At 31.5% G+C, this 18063-nt stretch overlaps 1 protein-coding gene across 3 annotated transcripts in view; it reads right to left on the reverse strand.

Moving 5' to 3' along the window:
• Positions 1-18063, reverse strand: part of LOC122809774 (5-hydroxytryptamine receptor 3A-like) — a 402161-nt gene that overhangs the window by 104747 nt on the left and 279351 nt on the right. For all 3 annotated transcript variants that reach the window (XM_044081508.1, XM_044081509.1, XM_044081510.1), the window contains one exon: positions 1549-1709. In XM_044081508.1, coding sequence (XP_043937443.1) covers positions 1549-1709 — 161 coding nt within the window. The remainder of the gene's footprint in view (positions 1-1548; positions 1710-18063) is intronic.

Raw genomic sequence — 18063 nt, forward strand, 5'->3', positions numbered from 1 at the left:
GCTAATATGCCAATACAAACACACTAATATCTACCGACTGACCTTAACCCTAACCCTAAGGTCCATCACTATCACACACTCACCTAACCCGCGCCCTAACCCTAACTCACTTAAACCGCCCCTAACCCTAATTTTTGTCACTATTGCATACATGCCTAACCTGCGCCCTAACCCTAACTCACTTATACCGCCCCTAACCCTAACATAAAACCAACCACACACTTACCTGAACCCAACGCATGACCTAACACCACAGGGCTAACAATAGCAAAGCCACAATGACGTCAGTATGTCTATTTTGTGTTTTCAGGATTTTGAGTTTCAGGATTTTGGGTTTTCAGGATTTTGAGTTTTCAGGCTTTTGGTTTCAGGATTTTGATTTTCAGGCTTATAGTGTTTCAGGCTTCTGATAGGGAACCATTTATATATATATATATATATATATAGAGAGAGAGAGAGAGAGAGAGAGAGACAGGGAGAGAGGAGGCTGGAATGCTATAAATTATCCTAAAAAAGATAGCGCCACCAGGCCAAGTCGTACAGTTTGAGTGCTTTCCATATATTTTATGACATGCACATAACCCAAAATGTAGTTGACCCTCATTCAAAGAATATGAGTAGCTTCTGGTTTTATTATTGTACTTCTGTTTTGCTAAGGTTTCATGTGATGTATTATATGAAAGAGTATTGACTAGAAACAACATTTTTGGCATCTGAAGGTTCTCTTCTTAGGACATAAATTAGCTGTGGTATAATATTTTTTTTTAAATGAAATGAAACAAACTTTCTTGGTTATACTGTAACAAAATAAGGTACAATGCACTTTTTGATTAAAATTCAGCCAGTCTGGAGTGCCTGCTGAAAATATACACATGCTTTCCATGGCTGCTGTTAATTACTTTATTATCACTGTGTGTCATATGAACTTGGAGAAACTGCGCTGTTTCATTTTAGTAGAAATATTTCCTCTGATTTGAATGCCTTTGAAAAATACTGTCCTGGTTCAAAAATAGGACAAACTGCAGTTAACATTTACAGTTAACAGTTTGCTTTATTTGCACTATAATATAAAAGATTAACAAGTATTAATGAAAGTTAAGTCTCATAGCAAAAAAAAAAAAAAAAATGCCAGACAACTATTATTATCCCTTAAAATGCACTTCCCTAGTTTTCCAAAACTTTCAGCTGCTTTAGTATTAACATTATAAAGATACTACTTTATATTCCAAGATCTTTCACATAGGTTCACAGATAATGGCTTAACAATGATAAACATTTTTGAAGCTTGTTTTTTTAATCCAAGGCTAAACTTGTCTCTTTGAATGCAATGAGTTTATAAACTTAGGTCATGAAATTAACTGAACAGGAGACACGAATAAAATAAACAGTTATTTACATAAGTATTAGAAATAACATGAGCACAATCTGATGTCACAGTACCATACAAAATTATTTAAGGAAATGTTAAAATAAACTGCTTAGCTATGCTGCAGGTTGTTTTGAAAACGTTAGCATCAATATTCTACATGTAAGTTTTGTGCTGCTTACCCTATATTGTATTTGACTTATGTTTAAACTATTAAAAGAAACATTGTGGCCTGAAACATTAATTCCAGTGAGTACCCAGTCCCCTTTGTTAATAAAGACTGCATTTGATGTTTCTGTTACGCTGGAGGAATTGCTCTCTGGTATCAAGATGATGTCGTCAACTGTGAAACAAAAAAAAAAAATGAAAAAAAAGTAAAATATTAATAGTCTGTGATACTGTCCTGAAATAGACATTAGCTCTATGCATTTAAAATCCAGACAATGATAGCAAGAAAGTCTTTTAACTTCTCCCAGTTCTTTACTTTCTGCATGATGCAAACCTTATACTGGGTCTCAGTTTCTTATAGCTAGGATTAAATTATTCCTTCTCCGTTTTTCTTACACAACAATTCTACTGAAAGTGCACATCATGTATTTTCCACCCTTCAGGAAAAAAGATCTTCCCTAAAGTACTCTTTATCTTAACTCTTCATTGCTTGTGTTGTGCCTCCTTTTCTTCCTTAAAGATCTCTTCTAAAAATTCTTTTTTTTCTTGTAACCTAATGACACAACTGCCAAGTGATATTTCTTATCCCCATTCTTCATGTTATGCAAACTTTGTTTTTTTTCTCTTATCTATTGTCATTTTGTTTTGGTCGGGTATCAAACAGCCTATTATTTCAGTGGTGAGTCTCACAATCCTGGCAGAGATGTTACATTCTCTGGAACAGACTCCCTATCCATGTAAAACAAAGCTCATCCCTGTCCATATTCAAGTGCAACTTGGATCTATGGATGGAAAACAAAAAAAAAAAAAAATATATATATATAATAGGACTGCCTCCTATTCTAACAATGGACCGAGGCAGTTCCTAAGTGCTTTATGCCATGCATGGGTCCCCTCAAATTATCTATGGTATGATCCTAGTTATTCTCACCAGGAGTAATATAGAATTATCGACCATGGAATGGGCATGGAATAGGTTAATTCAAGCACTAAAAGGGAAACTGGATAGGGATAAAATTGCACAAAAGGGAAGCTCGCCTGGTAATTACCTAAGAATATCAGACTTTCTATGTTCATTGTAGTTGTCATGAGTAACTTTCTTAATACATACATTAAAAATATTGGAATTTGGATATATCTCATACAAATTTGGCTGAAGCAAATTAACCCTCATACTGACAAAAGTAATCTAGAGCCAGGTAGTGAATGACACGTAAATGTGGATCTGATGTGATGAAGACCAAACCAACCCTCTGTTATGTTGCATCCAACCTACAAGCTCTCTGAAATGGATTAAAAATTAGGCTGACATGCTATAGCCATCAAAAGTGTTTGTGCTAAGGCTGCAAGCTGGGTGCAGGCTGATGACATGCTATTTCCATAGTAATGAGGTTGACATGCAAATAACATCAGAAATATGAAATCCATCTTCTTTTCTCCATAATTCGTTTTATCTCTTCAACCACATTACTTTCTCTTCACCTCTTTCTCATTCATCTTCACTAATTTGTGCCTTAGATGCTGCGTTTTCTGATCTCTAGATTTCTTTCCTCCCTCATTCTCCTATTTTCCCCATAAACATGGGTATCCTCTCTCTCTCTCTCTCTCTCTCTCTCGCTGTTTTCAATGCCTAAAGTTCTCATACTCTATCTGTTATGCTTCTGCATTCACTATGCTTTCCATTGATGTTAACTTACAGCTGCCATTTAATCTAGTTATGCACAATGTAGTCATCTCTTAACTTTATTGAAATTCCTGTGTTAATTTGCACATTTGCATTATGTTAAATAAGAGATTATAATCTTATCAGTTTATACTTTCATTACCTAATGCCGACATTTTTGTTGAAATGCCACTTTTGTTTGTATCTTCTCTTGTAACTACCAGATGGCTTGCATCATTGAAAAGGGTCTGAAGCCAGCCCACCCTCCCAGTTACCAAATTTAATTCATTCTTGTAGTGTTAGGGGGGCCCATCTATGAATGATGCTGATGTATGTCAGAGGGAAGGAACTTTACTGCTCTGTTTGATTTGCATAACCAAACAAAGTTCTTTATACAAAATGTTAACCTAATATGACTTAGTTATGCATTGATGTAAAATGTCATGGGCATTGAGAAGCCGTGCAGCTGAAACACTGGTATATTTTCTTTTTTTTCAATACTCATTTTTATTGTTTTGCCAAACCATTATACATTTCACACACTATTTATATTATGTACAATATTGCTTCCAATGTTTTAGTTCCATTTTGAATTTCCCTATAATACATTAAGAATAAATATCATTTTAACCAAGTACAGGAAATTAAAATCACAAAAAATTAAACATAAAAGCATCTACAATAGACAATTATAAACCAACTCAAGCCAATAATTTGTATTATTTCTACATTTTCTATCTAATCCAAGAATGTGTTGGTACACATACAGAATGTCCTGACGGAAAGTGGATAGGAACCGCTACGCCAAAATAATATTAAAGATTTGTTCCCAAATTTTTGTGCTGTTTATACTTTTCTTATTATTTCTAATTAACAATTTGTACGCTAATATATGCTTAATCGCTAACAGCCTGAAATTTTGCCACGACACCTGTGCTGGGTTCAACCAATTTGTGGCTATATATAATTTCATTAGTAAACTAATATTCATAATTACAATCTTTTTTGTTTTGTCCAAATTCTCCGGTGGAATATGTAAAATCAGAAATTCCCAGGAGAGTGTTGAGTTTTGGTAACCCATTTTTTGTAGTTGTAACTTTAAAGAATTCCATAATTTATAAATGCACTTGCAACTCCAGAACATGTGTAACAGGTCTGCTGTCTGATCTACACACTGTGGACATTTAGGTGACTTTTTTGAATCAAATTTATGAAGTGTAAGATGGGTATAATATGCATTGTTAAATATCATCAATTGAGTAAAGACCAGTTTTTGAAGTGATACGGATTTTAATGTTAAGTTAAACGCCTCTACTATTTTACTGTCGTCTAGGGATGGCAATTTCTCTCTCCAGTATTTGGATAACAGAATATGATTATTATATTTTCTCTCTTTTGCCATTTTATACGCTGAGGATATATATTTTCTATCTTGTTGCAATGCTTCCCACAGATGACCTGAAATAACTAGTTCCTCTTTTTTATTTCAGAACTGGTAAAATAATTTATGGCCAAATCTTTTAACTGCCTCATTATAATTAAATAAGAGATGGGAAGATTCATCTCTTTTAAGATATCATGTACTGCTACTCCTAGGAAGGTATAAATCCCTTACAGTTAATTCCTTAATAAATGGATATTTCTTTAAGTCTATCAGTTGATTACCAATAGTTATATTAGGATTTCCATCAAACGGTTGAAACATCATCATATATTTTAAAAGGTTCAAGGAGGCAAACAGAGTTTGAGTCGCCACTGCCCATACCTTGATGTGTTCCATTAACTCATATTTACTCAATGTTTTTATATTCAAAAATGGTACAGCTTTAACATTAATTCTCTTCCCTTTTATATGTTTATAATTTAGCAGTACCCATTTGGGTATCCATTTTCTATTTTCACTATCCAAGTAAGACACCCTTAAAATCCTATTGGCCTGAATCACTGTATAATACATCTCAAAATCTGGTAAATCCAACCCTGACACGTTTTAGGAGCCATCAGTTTTTCATAGGATATTCTCGTTTTTCTGGGTTCCCACAGAAATTTCCCCAGTCCTATCTGAAATTGCTTGAAAAAGGATTTTGTGATTTTAAGTTGTGCTGCTCTAAAAATATATAGCATTCTGGGGAGAACGTTCATTTTTATTATCGCTGCTGTTGCCATCATCGGTAGCTTCAACTTACTCCATCTTTTCAAATCCATTGTTATTCGGTCTCCAGTTGCCTTAATATTGTTGATAAAAAATTCTCTATTTTCAGTTGAAAAGTCAATCCCCAAATATTTTATTCTTTCTTCTGTCCTTATTCGTCCTATCAATGGTAGCATTGAAAAAGGTGTAGGTGTCTTTAGAGGGAATATTTTGGTTTTTTAAAATTTAGTTTGTAATTAGCAATTTTCTCAAAGGTTTGTATTGCTGTTAGTATTTTTCCGTATCTGACACTGGTGTGGTACTGTATATATTTAAATCATCTGCAAAAGCAGCCATCCTAACCTTTATCCCAAGAAGTACAGGAGAATTATAAAAAAACTTTTTGTTTCATATGAAGAAATAAAGGTTCCAAATACAGATTAAACAGTATGGGAGACAATGGGCACCCCTGTCAAGTTCCATTTTAATTTGAATCCTTTTGGAACATTCATGATTTATATATAAACTAGTGTATGCATTCTTGTATAAATTTCTTAACATAGAAATAAAAAGCTGAGGTATATTGAAATATGATAATGTTTCAAATAAATAAGCCAAATTAACTCTATCGAATGCTTTTTGAGCATCAATTATTAAAGCATATATGTTCATATTTTTATACTTTGCATAAGATATTAAAGTATGAAGAGTTAATGTATTGTCTGTAGTCTGTCTCCCATCTATAAACCCCGCCTGTTCTTCTGATATTATCAAGTTTATTATTTTTTTTAATCTGCTAGCTAGAATAGATGTCATGATTTTCATATCAATATTCAACAATGATATGGGCCTATAATTGTCTGGATTTTTGGGATCACTATTCTCTTTCAATAACAGAATTGTTCTTGAGGCATTAAAATGAAGATCATTGCTGCCATTCGAAATGATATAATTAAAGGTCTGTGAAAGTACGGTGCTCAGAATCCCATTAAAAGATTTATAAAATTCAGAGGTCATACCATCTGGTCCTGGGGCTTTATGTGGCTTTAGTTTCTTAATTGCCTCTAGAACTTCATCAACTGTAATCCATGCAGTCAATTCTCCCTGAGAATCCTCGTCAATCTTGGGAAAATTAATTTTCTGTAAAAACTCTTTTCTCTCTTCATCATGCCCATGAGTTGAAACACTGGTATATTTTTATATATCCTATGAGCCTCCACTCAGAAGGTTTAAGTTATTACACAGTGAAGACTCTAGTTGGCTGGATCTTTCTTGTAGTTTTTCCTGAATGGTTTGTCTATGTGACCTTTTTACCCTTTCATTTGGAAATCTAAATAACTTATCTATAAGAGCTAAACAAAATCTGTTATCTGAATTGACTACAAGTGCTTTTTATCACTCAATACAGATGTTTGTAGGTAAGTAAAGTGATGTTTCAGCCCAGGGTGCTATTTGTGAATGGGCTACCTGAACTTTTATTAAACTTGATATTATCAGTTCTATCTTATTTTATTTATTATTTATTTTATTTTACATTTGGCTAGTCTAGCTGGATACATGTCCATTTTCAGTAGAGGCCCGGGGAAAAAAGCTCCACTACCAAGTTATACAATTTAGCAAGTATGCAAAGCTTATACATATAAAAACAAATCAAACAAATTGAATAAATCTGGGGAACCCCTTTACATCAGATTTTGCTACAATATGTGAGAGTGACACGCATAGTTAAGATACACAAAAGACAGTATTTGTTAACTCATTTGATATGCACCCAGATCACAAAAATTATTCTTTTTTTATTATTATTATTATTATTATTATTATTATTATTAAGACAAGCTATCTTTATCAGTAAAAAAGTATAACTAGAGGAGAAGAAAGGCATAAAAGTAAAAGGTATACTCCTATAACAGTGGTAAGGCAAGAGGCAAAAAAGTGTCAGTCAGGATTAGTACATGGGCATAGCCATTGGGAATTAAGGAAGGTTTTTAGTTGCTTCTTGAAAAGGGGTGTCGAAATCAGTGATGTAAGTTCACTTGGAAGCTTGTTCCAATTAAAACCAACAGTGTTAGTAAACAGGCAGTCACCAAATTTATTGTGAGATTTAAGGGCGGCAACTAGTAGCTTGTTAGCTGAGTGAAGGGTAAGTTTTTTATAAGGGCTAATAAGGTTGCAGAGTATGGGAGTATTCATGGGGTGATACAAGATCTTGTGGGTGATTGTAAGTTGTTGAAGCAACATCTGGTTTTGTAATTCTAGCCAACCTAGTTGTTTAAGATTTATGCAATGGTGGGTACGAAATGGAGCTCCTGTGGCAAATCTAGCAATGTTATTGTATGAGGTTGCCAGTTTATTAAAATTGGATTTTGACAGATTGGTAAAAATAGGAGAGGCATAGAGAAGGGTAGAGATCAGGTGTGTCTGTGCTATAGTAGTCCTGACTGAAGGTGTAAGGAAGGGTTTGAGCCTACAGAGAGAGCCGAGTTTTCTATTTACTGATTTAATGGTTAAGTTAATACGTGAATCGAAGTTAAGCTTATGATTAATTGTGACACCAAGAAGTTTGGTGGTAAAATCAGGTGATATTATTGTGCCGTTGTATGATACAATTATGAAGTTGATAGGAGAGGACTTCTGTGTAGGAGTGATCTGATATTCATTAGTTTATTTGGGAGAATGAACTATGCACCAAAATATCTGCTACAACTTAAATACGAGTTCTCTCATCTTTCCAAACAGCAATCTTTATTAAATCAAAGTTTAACAATGTTGTCTGACTTACAAAAATAACTGCTGTAGTAAGTGGAAAAGTGAAGGATTTACCTGAAGTACTTTTGAATTATGAAATGCAGGCTCACAGGTTTAAGATAAGATTACTGGGAATCTCTGAACACTGAGATAATACTCAGTTAACAAAATAGTGCAAAGTGTGTGAAAGGAGATGACTATCAATGAATTTTAATCTTGTGTGTGGATGTTATTAATTGAACGGGGACTCAAAAACCTGGCATGATGAGTCCCATAATTATTTGATTCCACTCAACAACTGAAAGAAATGTAGTTTCCCCAAGCAGCCCAAAAATGAAGAAACATTCCTAATAATCACATTCCTATTAATATCTTTCAAGATTTTTCACCAGAGACTGCATAGATTAGGAAAGTACTTAGCTCCTTTCCATGTGTTTTATGGTAGAAATAAATTCCTTTGAGGTTTTTTTTTCTGGCATTTTTTTTTGGTTTTCTAAAAGGACTTACAATTTATTTTTTTATCTTCAGGGGAAGCAGCCCAAACAAAATGTTGAGCTATAACTATATGGCCCTGATTACCTGCAATAACAGGAAATATCTTCAAGATTCCAGACTGTTTCAATTTTTGTATTTCTGTCTTTTTTTAAGGGGTAGTGATATTCATCAGTATTTAAGTGATGACAATAAGTGTAGTTTTTTTAACATTAGTGATATTAATGGTATAAGCTACAACAAAAAAGAAATACCATGAGATTCAGAAACATGCCCTTTGCAATGGTGGTGATTCTCATGCGGAGTCTGATTTGGACATGATGTGGCTCAGAGCTCATTATCAATTAACAACAAAGGAAACCTACTGCTCAGGCTGTAGTTAATTAGTAATTTCACTCATCCCCATAGTAGGACTGTAATGAGGGAAAGAAAACTGCAGTAGCAGTGATGGAATTAATTGCTGACCCCAGTGCAGCAAATGTTTCTGAATCCTAGCTATAGTCTCATTAAACTGCTGAAAAAATAAGTGATATAACCTGTTAACAAGAAATTCATCTTGCTCAAACAAAACATTTTGTACTAACACAAAGGAGTTGATGTGTTGTTAAATTCATCTGATAATAAATCAAGAGGTTTGGTAGTTAGTGTTCAAGTTTCAGAGTACAAATTTCAAGATTTTTTTTAAATAGAGAGGGACAATGACTATTTTGGTGAATGTTCATTTTCAGAATTTACAGAAAAAAGCTAGGACACCATATGTTTCCTTCTTAAAGTATGAACTGTTTTGAATAAATTGTCTGCTGGTTTAGCATATTGAATGTGAAATATATTATTCTAGTGGGAAACTGTATTCTAGAGGTTTGCTGCAAGCTAGGAACTGGAAGAAATCAAAGGACTTCTTCTTTGATCATGCAATTTTGACTGTTGGAGACACAAATGTAATACCCATCTGCAATTAAAGTATAGGAAATATGGCAAATTACATAATTTTATATCTAATAATATTATAAAAAATGTTGAGATTCTTCCATATTCTCTATCTGATCATTCTTCTGTTTTTACTAAAATGTAGGTTTTCAACAGCACAGAGAATGAAAACGTTTCGATAAAAGAGAAAATATTGAATTATATGAAAAAACAAATTTCCAGCAGCAATGATTTTTATGTGCACAATAACAATTCAGAAACTTACTTCTCTACAATATGGGTATCTTTTAAATTTCAGCTTTCTATTAAGGAAAAGCATAGAAAAACACAACTTCTAGATAGTTTACTAGAAATTGATGCATTCTGGAAATCCTTCTAAAAGTGAATTTCAAGAAATATAATGACAAATGTGCTCAGATTCGTTTATTGTGGCACAAGGCAAACAGAAACAGGGAGAGTTGCTAATATAAATATCTACAGAGGAAGGTAAAGCAGAAGGACATTATTCTCATTTTAAACAGACATATTTTGTTAGAGGTACTTCAAATTTCAATATTCAGATAAAATAAAATTCAGATTCGGTTACAGGCTCCAAGTTGCTTTTGTCTATTTTTGAAAAGTATTATCATTTGTTACACAATCTAGTGAATTCATTCCAGCAGGAAGCAATGCAACATTTTGTTGAAAATGTTGGATTTACTCTATTTCCCAGTTTTGATATTTCTTTTTCATCTGAGATTATTTGTTTTTATTTATCCTTTGTTGACCATGTTAGTCCAACTAGGCTAGTAGCATCTTTTCAGAGAAGGTGGTAATTATAATACAAGGGGAAATTTGGCCAAGGCATCAGGGAAATTCACATACTATTTTCAAAGTTGCTGGGAGAACATGCTTGGTCCAGGCACTTCCTGCTTCTATTCTGGGTACATTGGCAATTAGGAGAAGTGGGAAGTTACAGCAATGGCATAAAGAGAGTTGTTCAGTTGTGATTTGGAACAGAAGAAGGCAGTTGAGCCTTCAAATCAGCTTAAAAATCTGTTGGGAGATAAAAGGAGAGAAGAGAAGGTAGTTAAGCCTTCTATATCTGTGTCTATGGTTGGCATATCAAGAGAGAATGTATATATGCCCGCAAATGATGTTACAGTGGTTGGAGATGATGGTAGTAAGAGAGATGAGTCTTCTATTGATATTTTTGTAACAGCAGAAGGGTGCAATACTTGGAGAAAAATCAGGCAAGCTTTTTTTTCAGATTCAGAAGAGATTTTCTAGCAGCAGCTATTCCAGGAAGAGAACCAGCATGATGAGGGATGTATTCTTACAACTCTACAATCAGGAGGGTCGCAGGATGTTTTATTAGAGAAATTTTGTGAGGAAAGTGAACCTGAGAGTGGCAAGGCTATGACATGAGGAGATATAATGGACAAAATTCAAAACAAACAGGTACTTTTGATACTAAAAACAGGAGATGGTAAGACAAAAACTTAAGCAGATATGGTTAAGGAAAAAGCAAAAAAGGAAAATCAGGAAAATAAACTGTTACATAACAAAGAAGAAATTATACTGTTAGGATCTTCTCCAAGGAAGAAAGAGAAATAGAAATATATGAGGTACTAGATGTTATTTCACCTTTTGGAACTTCTCCAGCAGAAGCAAGAGATTGCATCCATATAAGCAAAGAAACTTTTTTGTGATATAATTTTTGAAAACGGTCAGGCAACTGAAAAGGTTTTGAGTCAATATGAAAATTAGAAATACTATGCTCCGTGGAGTGCTTATGTAAAGTTTTTTTTTTCCCAGAGGGACTAAGAAGAAAATTCATGTTTAATTTAGAACAGAAATTGAAGAAGAGACTTTGAAAAGAAATGTGCATAGCATATGTAAAGATGTATTGGACATTTCCAAAGTTTTTGACAAAAGATGATTATGGACTGGGGGTTGAGATTGTAATATTGTAGTAAAAATGGAAAATGATAAAATTGTTCATATCCCTAGTATCATATATAAAGATGATCAAAAAGTTATTGTTAAATATTGGGGTCAGCCCAAAACTTGTTTCTATTATTGAAAATTGCATCATTTGATTGTTGATTGTACAGAAAGGAAATGTTTTACATGCAGTGCATTCATTCACAATCCAAAAAAAAATGTGTTAAAATGTTATAAATGCAATAAAGGTCATATGTGGATGGATTATAAAGAATGGATACTAGAAATACATGAAGTTACTGGGTCTGAACATATTCAAGGGGTTATGGAAGCAGTAAGTGAAGAACAGGGACACAATCATGTAAAAAAAAAATTCAGAAGAAACAGTCAAAAATTATGATAAAAGTATGACACATAACATGAAAAAATATAAAATAAGGTACTGAAGATAGTGACAAAGAAGATAGTATCTGGAATATAGTAAAAAAAGAAAAAATTAAAAAAAGAAAGATTCAATAGGTAAAAGAGTGACAGAGAGAGGAAAATAAAAAAATACTGGATTAAACACAAAGGAAAAGAAAGGAAAAGGATGACAGTTTTATTCTTTTTCCTTAGAACATTTGCTTAGAAATAATGGTAATTGCAGGATATTAGCATTGAATGTTAACAGTTTTATGGCACAGTTAAAAGACTAGCTATTACACACTGGTGCAAAAATGTGATAGTAATATCATTATACTGATTTTTAAAGAAAGAAGAAAGTTTTCAAACAGAATGTCTGTGGTATAATGAGATATACTGGAATTTAGGGCAAGATTTATGTTCAGGAATAGCAATACTTATAAAAAGACAGTTAAGGTGCTTGATAGTACTATAATTTTAATGGGTATGATTACGGCTATTGATGTTAGATGGAGAGATAGAGTCTATAGAGTAATTGCATTGTTTGCATATGTAACTAGTAAAGAAAGAGAAGACATGTTTGTCTTAATATTGAATTACATGTTTACTAATATGGAAGTTATTATATTAAGAGACTTCAAATGTAACCTAAGAAACAAAAAGAAAGGGAATGATGTAAAAAAAGTTATAGAAATTATGAGATGTGGGAAGTTAAGTTTATAGCAATTTATAGACATATAGTAGAGGAATATATATAAAACACAGATAGACTATTTTTGGCTTTTGTAAGGATGTGAAATAAAAAAATGAAGGTACATCAGACACATTTTTTTCAGACCATAAAGTTATCTGGAAAGAGTTCAGAGGCAAACTTGGTAATATTGAGATAGGAAAAGGACTAAAAAGAGTGGGTGATGTGGAAAGATCTCATAAGTATTCAACAGTTCTATAAAACTTGATCTGAATGGTGGATGTCTTTTAAAAAGAAATATAAAAAATATTATCAAGGATGGCAAGTTAAAAAGAGAAAGGAAATGAAAAGGAGTTATAGTTAGTTAAGTGAAGAACTTCTTAAAAATTTAGAAAGGAATGATGCTTAATATTTCAAGGAAGAACAAGTGTTATGTGCAATCAACAAGAAAAAAATATGTTGTATAAACAAAGATATTTCCTACAAGGCAAAAAGAAGAGACAATGCCTTACTTAAATAAAATAGTTAAGGAAGACAGTATAATGAGAGAATTAATAGACAAAAAGGGATAGTACAGAAGGACTAAAAAGACATAATGTGCATTGTTGTAGAATATATAAAAGATTTTTTTAAATATTACTACAGAACAAAGAATATCATGGAAAGTATTGATTCTCTCTGAGCAGTATTAAAAGAGGTAGAAGGGCAAAGATGCCCTTTTAGTAACATTATAATTTCACTAGTTATGAATGCAATAGCTAGTTATATTAATTCATTAGATGGTAATGTGAGATATAGAACAAAGGAAGGTATTGATAGACCTATAATATTATTGTATACAGATGACATAATTCTAGTTACTAAGCATTTGAATGGAATGGAAAAAGTTATAAGCAAGTTGAATTTGTGTTTAGATAAAATTAGTATGTGTTTGAACATAGAAAAAAGTATAGGCCTAGGGCATGAAGGTAGGATTAAAGGTATTTAATTTACTTCTAAAGAAATAAAGTTTTTAGGTATTACATTTTTTTAAACAAGATGTATTACTACAATAGGAAAAAGATATAAAAAAATCAAAAATATGTGTTCTTTTTTGAGGACTTTTAAATTTTCTTTCAAGATAAAAGTTTATTGGCTTAATTCTGCTGTATTAGGAAAGGGTCTGTGTTAAAACATTGAAGGTTAAATTCTGCAAACCTCTATTCTGCGAGACAAAAGCAGTGAATGTTTGTTTAAGCAAAAGTCTCTTCCAGGGAAAATTAAACAGTGAATAACATAGTAGGTAGACTTTAATTGTAGTTGACTAGCTAATGTTATTTGCTGTTTTAATTTTCGCTGAAAGAGATGTTCGCTTAAACAAATATTCGTTGTTTTTGTCTCACTGAATAGAGGTTCATGGAATTCAACCATCAATGTTTTAACGTAGACCCATTAGGAAACACTTTATATATAGCTAGTGCATTTAGTATGTAATTTTCAATTTAAAAAGGTCTTATTAATATTATCTTCTCCTTTATATGGGGATCTCACATTAATCCTGTAAAGAGAGTAGTGTTTTATGTAGCAAAACAGGATGATGGTTTAGGACTTATAAATCCTGTGGTATTTGCAGTTTTGTTACATATATGTAAATACTTAAATGTTTAAAAGAAAAAATGGTAATTTAGTAAGTCAATTATTGAAAAACAAATATAAAAATATGGGATATGATGAAAACTTGTAAAAGAGCATGTGAATGAAGAAATTAAAGCATATTAAGAGAAAACTGTACAAAAGATTTAGAACATAAAAGAACATAAAAGAAAAAGTGTTATAAAAACTAATCCCAAAATATTTTATGTATACCCATGGAAAGAATTTACGTAAGTAAAAATCAGAGCCATAAAAGCAAGAAATGATAGATTTAAAAAGAAAACAGAATGTCATTTTTTGTGAAGACTGTTGATAAGGAAATTACCAATCAAAACAAACATGCCATATAAAAATAAGTAAATGAATATGTATGTATTGTTATAAAGCAGAAACTGCTAAAGATGTCTTTTTGAAATGTAAAAGAATTGATGCATTATGGACTAAGTTAGATGAGAATCATTATTTAATGTTTATTGGAAAGGTTGATAAAATATTTAATGTTATGTGGATAGTATTGAACCAAAGAGTAAAAGAAATTATGTATAATACTAAATGAGATTTATCAGAAATGTTAAACAGAAGTACATGGTAAGGATTCAAAGTAAATAAGCAAAAGAAGATAAAGAATTGGGCAGATGTGAAGTGTGGGAAAATTTAATAGTATCTTTATTTATAAAAGAACATAAGGTAAGAACATGTTGTTGTGTTTTTTTTTTTTTTTTTGTGGAAAAGAATGACATATGATAAGTTACTGTGACAAAAGAATATATTATTATTTGTGGGGAAATGGGAAATGATACAAAGAATGTGCATTGAAATTTTATAAATGTAACAAAATTGGGCATTTATGAATGGATTGCAAACATGAAATTAAGAGTATGGAAAAAGAAAAATAAAGAGAAAAAAATTAACAAATAGAAGAAATTTTAGAATTACTAGAAATAGAAGAAAAATAGATGAGAAAAAATAATAAAGAGGACATAGAAGATGGTTCTGAAATAAGTGATGAAGAAAATATAAATTGGGGAGTAGCAAAAGAAAAATGAATTATATTGCTAAAAGAATAAAAACAGAAACAAGAAAATTGAAAGGAATCAGTACAAATTAAAAAAAGAAAGGAAATGGATGAAAAAGAATGTATACAGCCAATTATTGGGTATTGGTATAATGGTAATGGTTAAGGTGTTTGACTCACAGACACAAATACAGTGTCTGAATCTCACTTTTGGGAGGGAAATGGCTAGGCTTATATTGCTCTAGTAATGCAGCTAGCCTAGTAATTAGCTATGAACTTAAGAAGCTATGACTCTAAGGAAAAGGGAAAATGAAAAATTTAAAATGCTTTCTGTAAATGTGAATCATATTAAGAATTCTTCTTCTTCTTCTTCTTTTGGCTTTTTCCAGTTAGGGGTTACCACAGCAGATCACCTGTCCGCTCATGATTGGCAGTGGAGTTTTATGGTGTCGAGTTGCCAGCTGACACCCAACCTTCCACAGAAAGCACACACATACACACACACACACACACATGCCTAGGGCCAAAAGGGGTATGTATATAACCAAAATAGATTATTTTATAATATCATAAGGTTTAGTTATAGAAGAAGGGGTACTTTAAACAGGATTTTCTGATCATCTTTCAATATGGCTAGAGATAAAAAAAACAAGGAATACATAAAAATAAGCAAAGGAATAAAAAGGATAAATGAGAAACCAGGGAATGAAGAAGAAAAGTGATTAGTAAGACAGACACTGAAAGATCATATTGCTATAAGAACATTTTATAAGAATTGGTCTGAATGGTGGGTATTTAAGGAAATATATAAAAAATGTTTTTACAGTGGCAATATAATGTGAGAAAAGTAGAGAAAGAAAAATATAAAAGAACATATAACAATACATTGGAAGATTTAGAACATAATCATACTAATTATTTTGACAAAGAAAAAGAATTATATGATAGAAATCAAGAAAAAAAATACAAGAATTGTTATATAAGCAAAGATAATTTTACAAGGAAAAAAAGAAGTATCAGTTACTTAGGCAGATTAGTAAAGGAAGAGGGTAGTGTAATGAGAGAAATAAAACATGTAAAAAGAGAAACAGAAAGAACTCAGAAAAAGATTTTGAATAGTATAGCAAAATATGTACAAGAAATGTTTAAAGAAAAAAGAATGTAGTAAATAAAATCTGGAAAGTGAAAGGTTAACAGAAAAAGAGAATAAAGATCTTGAAAATGATATTTCTTTAAACAAGCTAAAGTGTTAGAGCAAGTAAATATAGATTTGGCTGCAGCACTAGATGGAATGGAGTATGAAATGTATAAAACATTTTTAAAGATTTTGAATGAGTGATTAAACAAAGGTTTTGTGTATAAATAATTATATAGTGGAATACTTAAATTCATATGGAAGAAGGAAGATAGAAGACAATTAAAAAAGGAGACAGATAGTATTGAATAATAATGATTATATGATCTTTATGAAAATAATACAAAAGAGATCTGAAACTAAAATGGAAAATATTATGAAAGATATATATATATATATATATATAGAGAGAGAGAGAGAGAGAGTATAAAAGGGTGGGTTGTCAAAATAATTAATGATAGAGACGTTGTGGATCATATTATGAATAGAGAATAAGTGAAAATCATGATAAGAGACCTTAAGGCATTTAACTCAATTGGACATGAAATCTTATGAGAAATAATGAAAGAATATTATAAGTGAGAAATTATGCATGCCAGCATATAATAATAATAATAAAGTAAAAATACTTGTAAATGATTGGTTAAGCCAAGAGGTACATATGAAGAGTGGTGAAAGACAGGGATGTCAAATGAGTTGTATACTCTTTGCACTAGTTTTGAATGTGATAGTATGTGAAATAAATTACAAAAGGAAGGAGTTGGGGTATGTAACACCTGAAGGGTTATGAATACCAGTCCTGTTAACATATGCAGATGACATTATAATAATTGCAAAATAAAATTTGGATAAAAGAACTAATAATTTGCACAAATGAGTGTTGAGAGGTGATAGTGATGGCTATAAATAAAGAGAAAAGTAAAATTTTAGGTGATGCAATAACGATTGGAGGTATATATTTTACAATGAATGAAATTTCTGGGTTAGGTATAAAGTTTGGGAATAAAGATGTAAGTAGAATTCAGTGACAAAAACAACAGAAGAAATAAAACACACCTTTTTTCTGGAGAACATATAAATTATCATTCAGAAAAAGGCTTATTTGATAAATTCAGTACTGATGGGATAATATACCTAACAAGTGTATGTATGTTGCCAGCAGTATTTGAAAAGGAATTATTGCAGATAATGTTTTTATCTACAATGGGTTCTAGATTAAACCCCGTAAAAAGAGTTTTGTATTTAAATAAAGAAGAAAGAGGTTTAGGGTTAGTTAACCCAGTGGTATATGCAGCTTCATTTAATTTGTACAAAGTGCTAAACTGAATAAATGAAAAAGAGTAAAACAGATAAAGAGTGTATAAATGAATAAATAAAATGTTACCAAGAAAATAATACTTTTGTGGAAAATAAAAATTGATGATATAGAAAAAGATAGAAAATTATGGTTTAAGAACGTAGTGATAAAACATTACTATGTAAAACCATGGGAAAATCTAACAGATGAAAAAGTTAAAGCTATAAAATTAAGAAGCAAATGGTGCAATCAGAATGTAAAATGTCAATATTTTTTGAGGAAACTTATAATAGATAAATTGCCAGTAAAATGAAATATGCCATATAAAAAAAGTGATAGAATATGTTTACATTGTCGAGAAGAAGAAACTACAGAACATGTGTTTTTGAAATGTAAAAGAGTAAAACAATTATGGGGAAAACCATGCAAATAAGATTTTTTGAATATATATAAAAGAAGTATATAAAATA

The sequence above is a fragment of the Protopterus annectens genome, chromosome 8.part0, assembly GCF_019279795.1.
Source record: "Protopterus annectens isolate FY-2018-M chromosome 8.part0, PAN1.0, whole genome shotgun sequence".
Taxonomy (NCBI): domain Eukaryota; kingdom Metazoa; phylum Chordata; order Ceratodontiformes; family Protopteridae; genus Protopterus; species Protopterus annectens.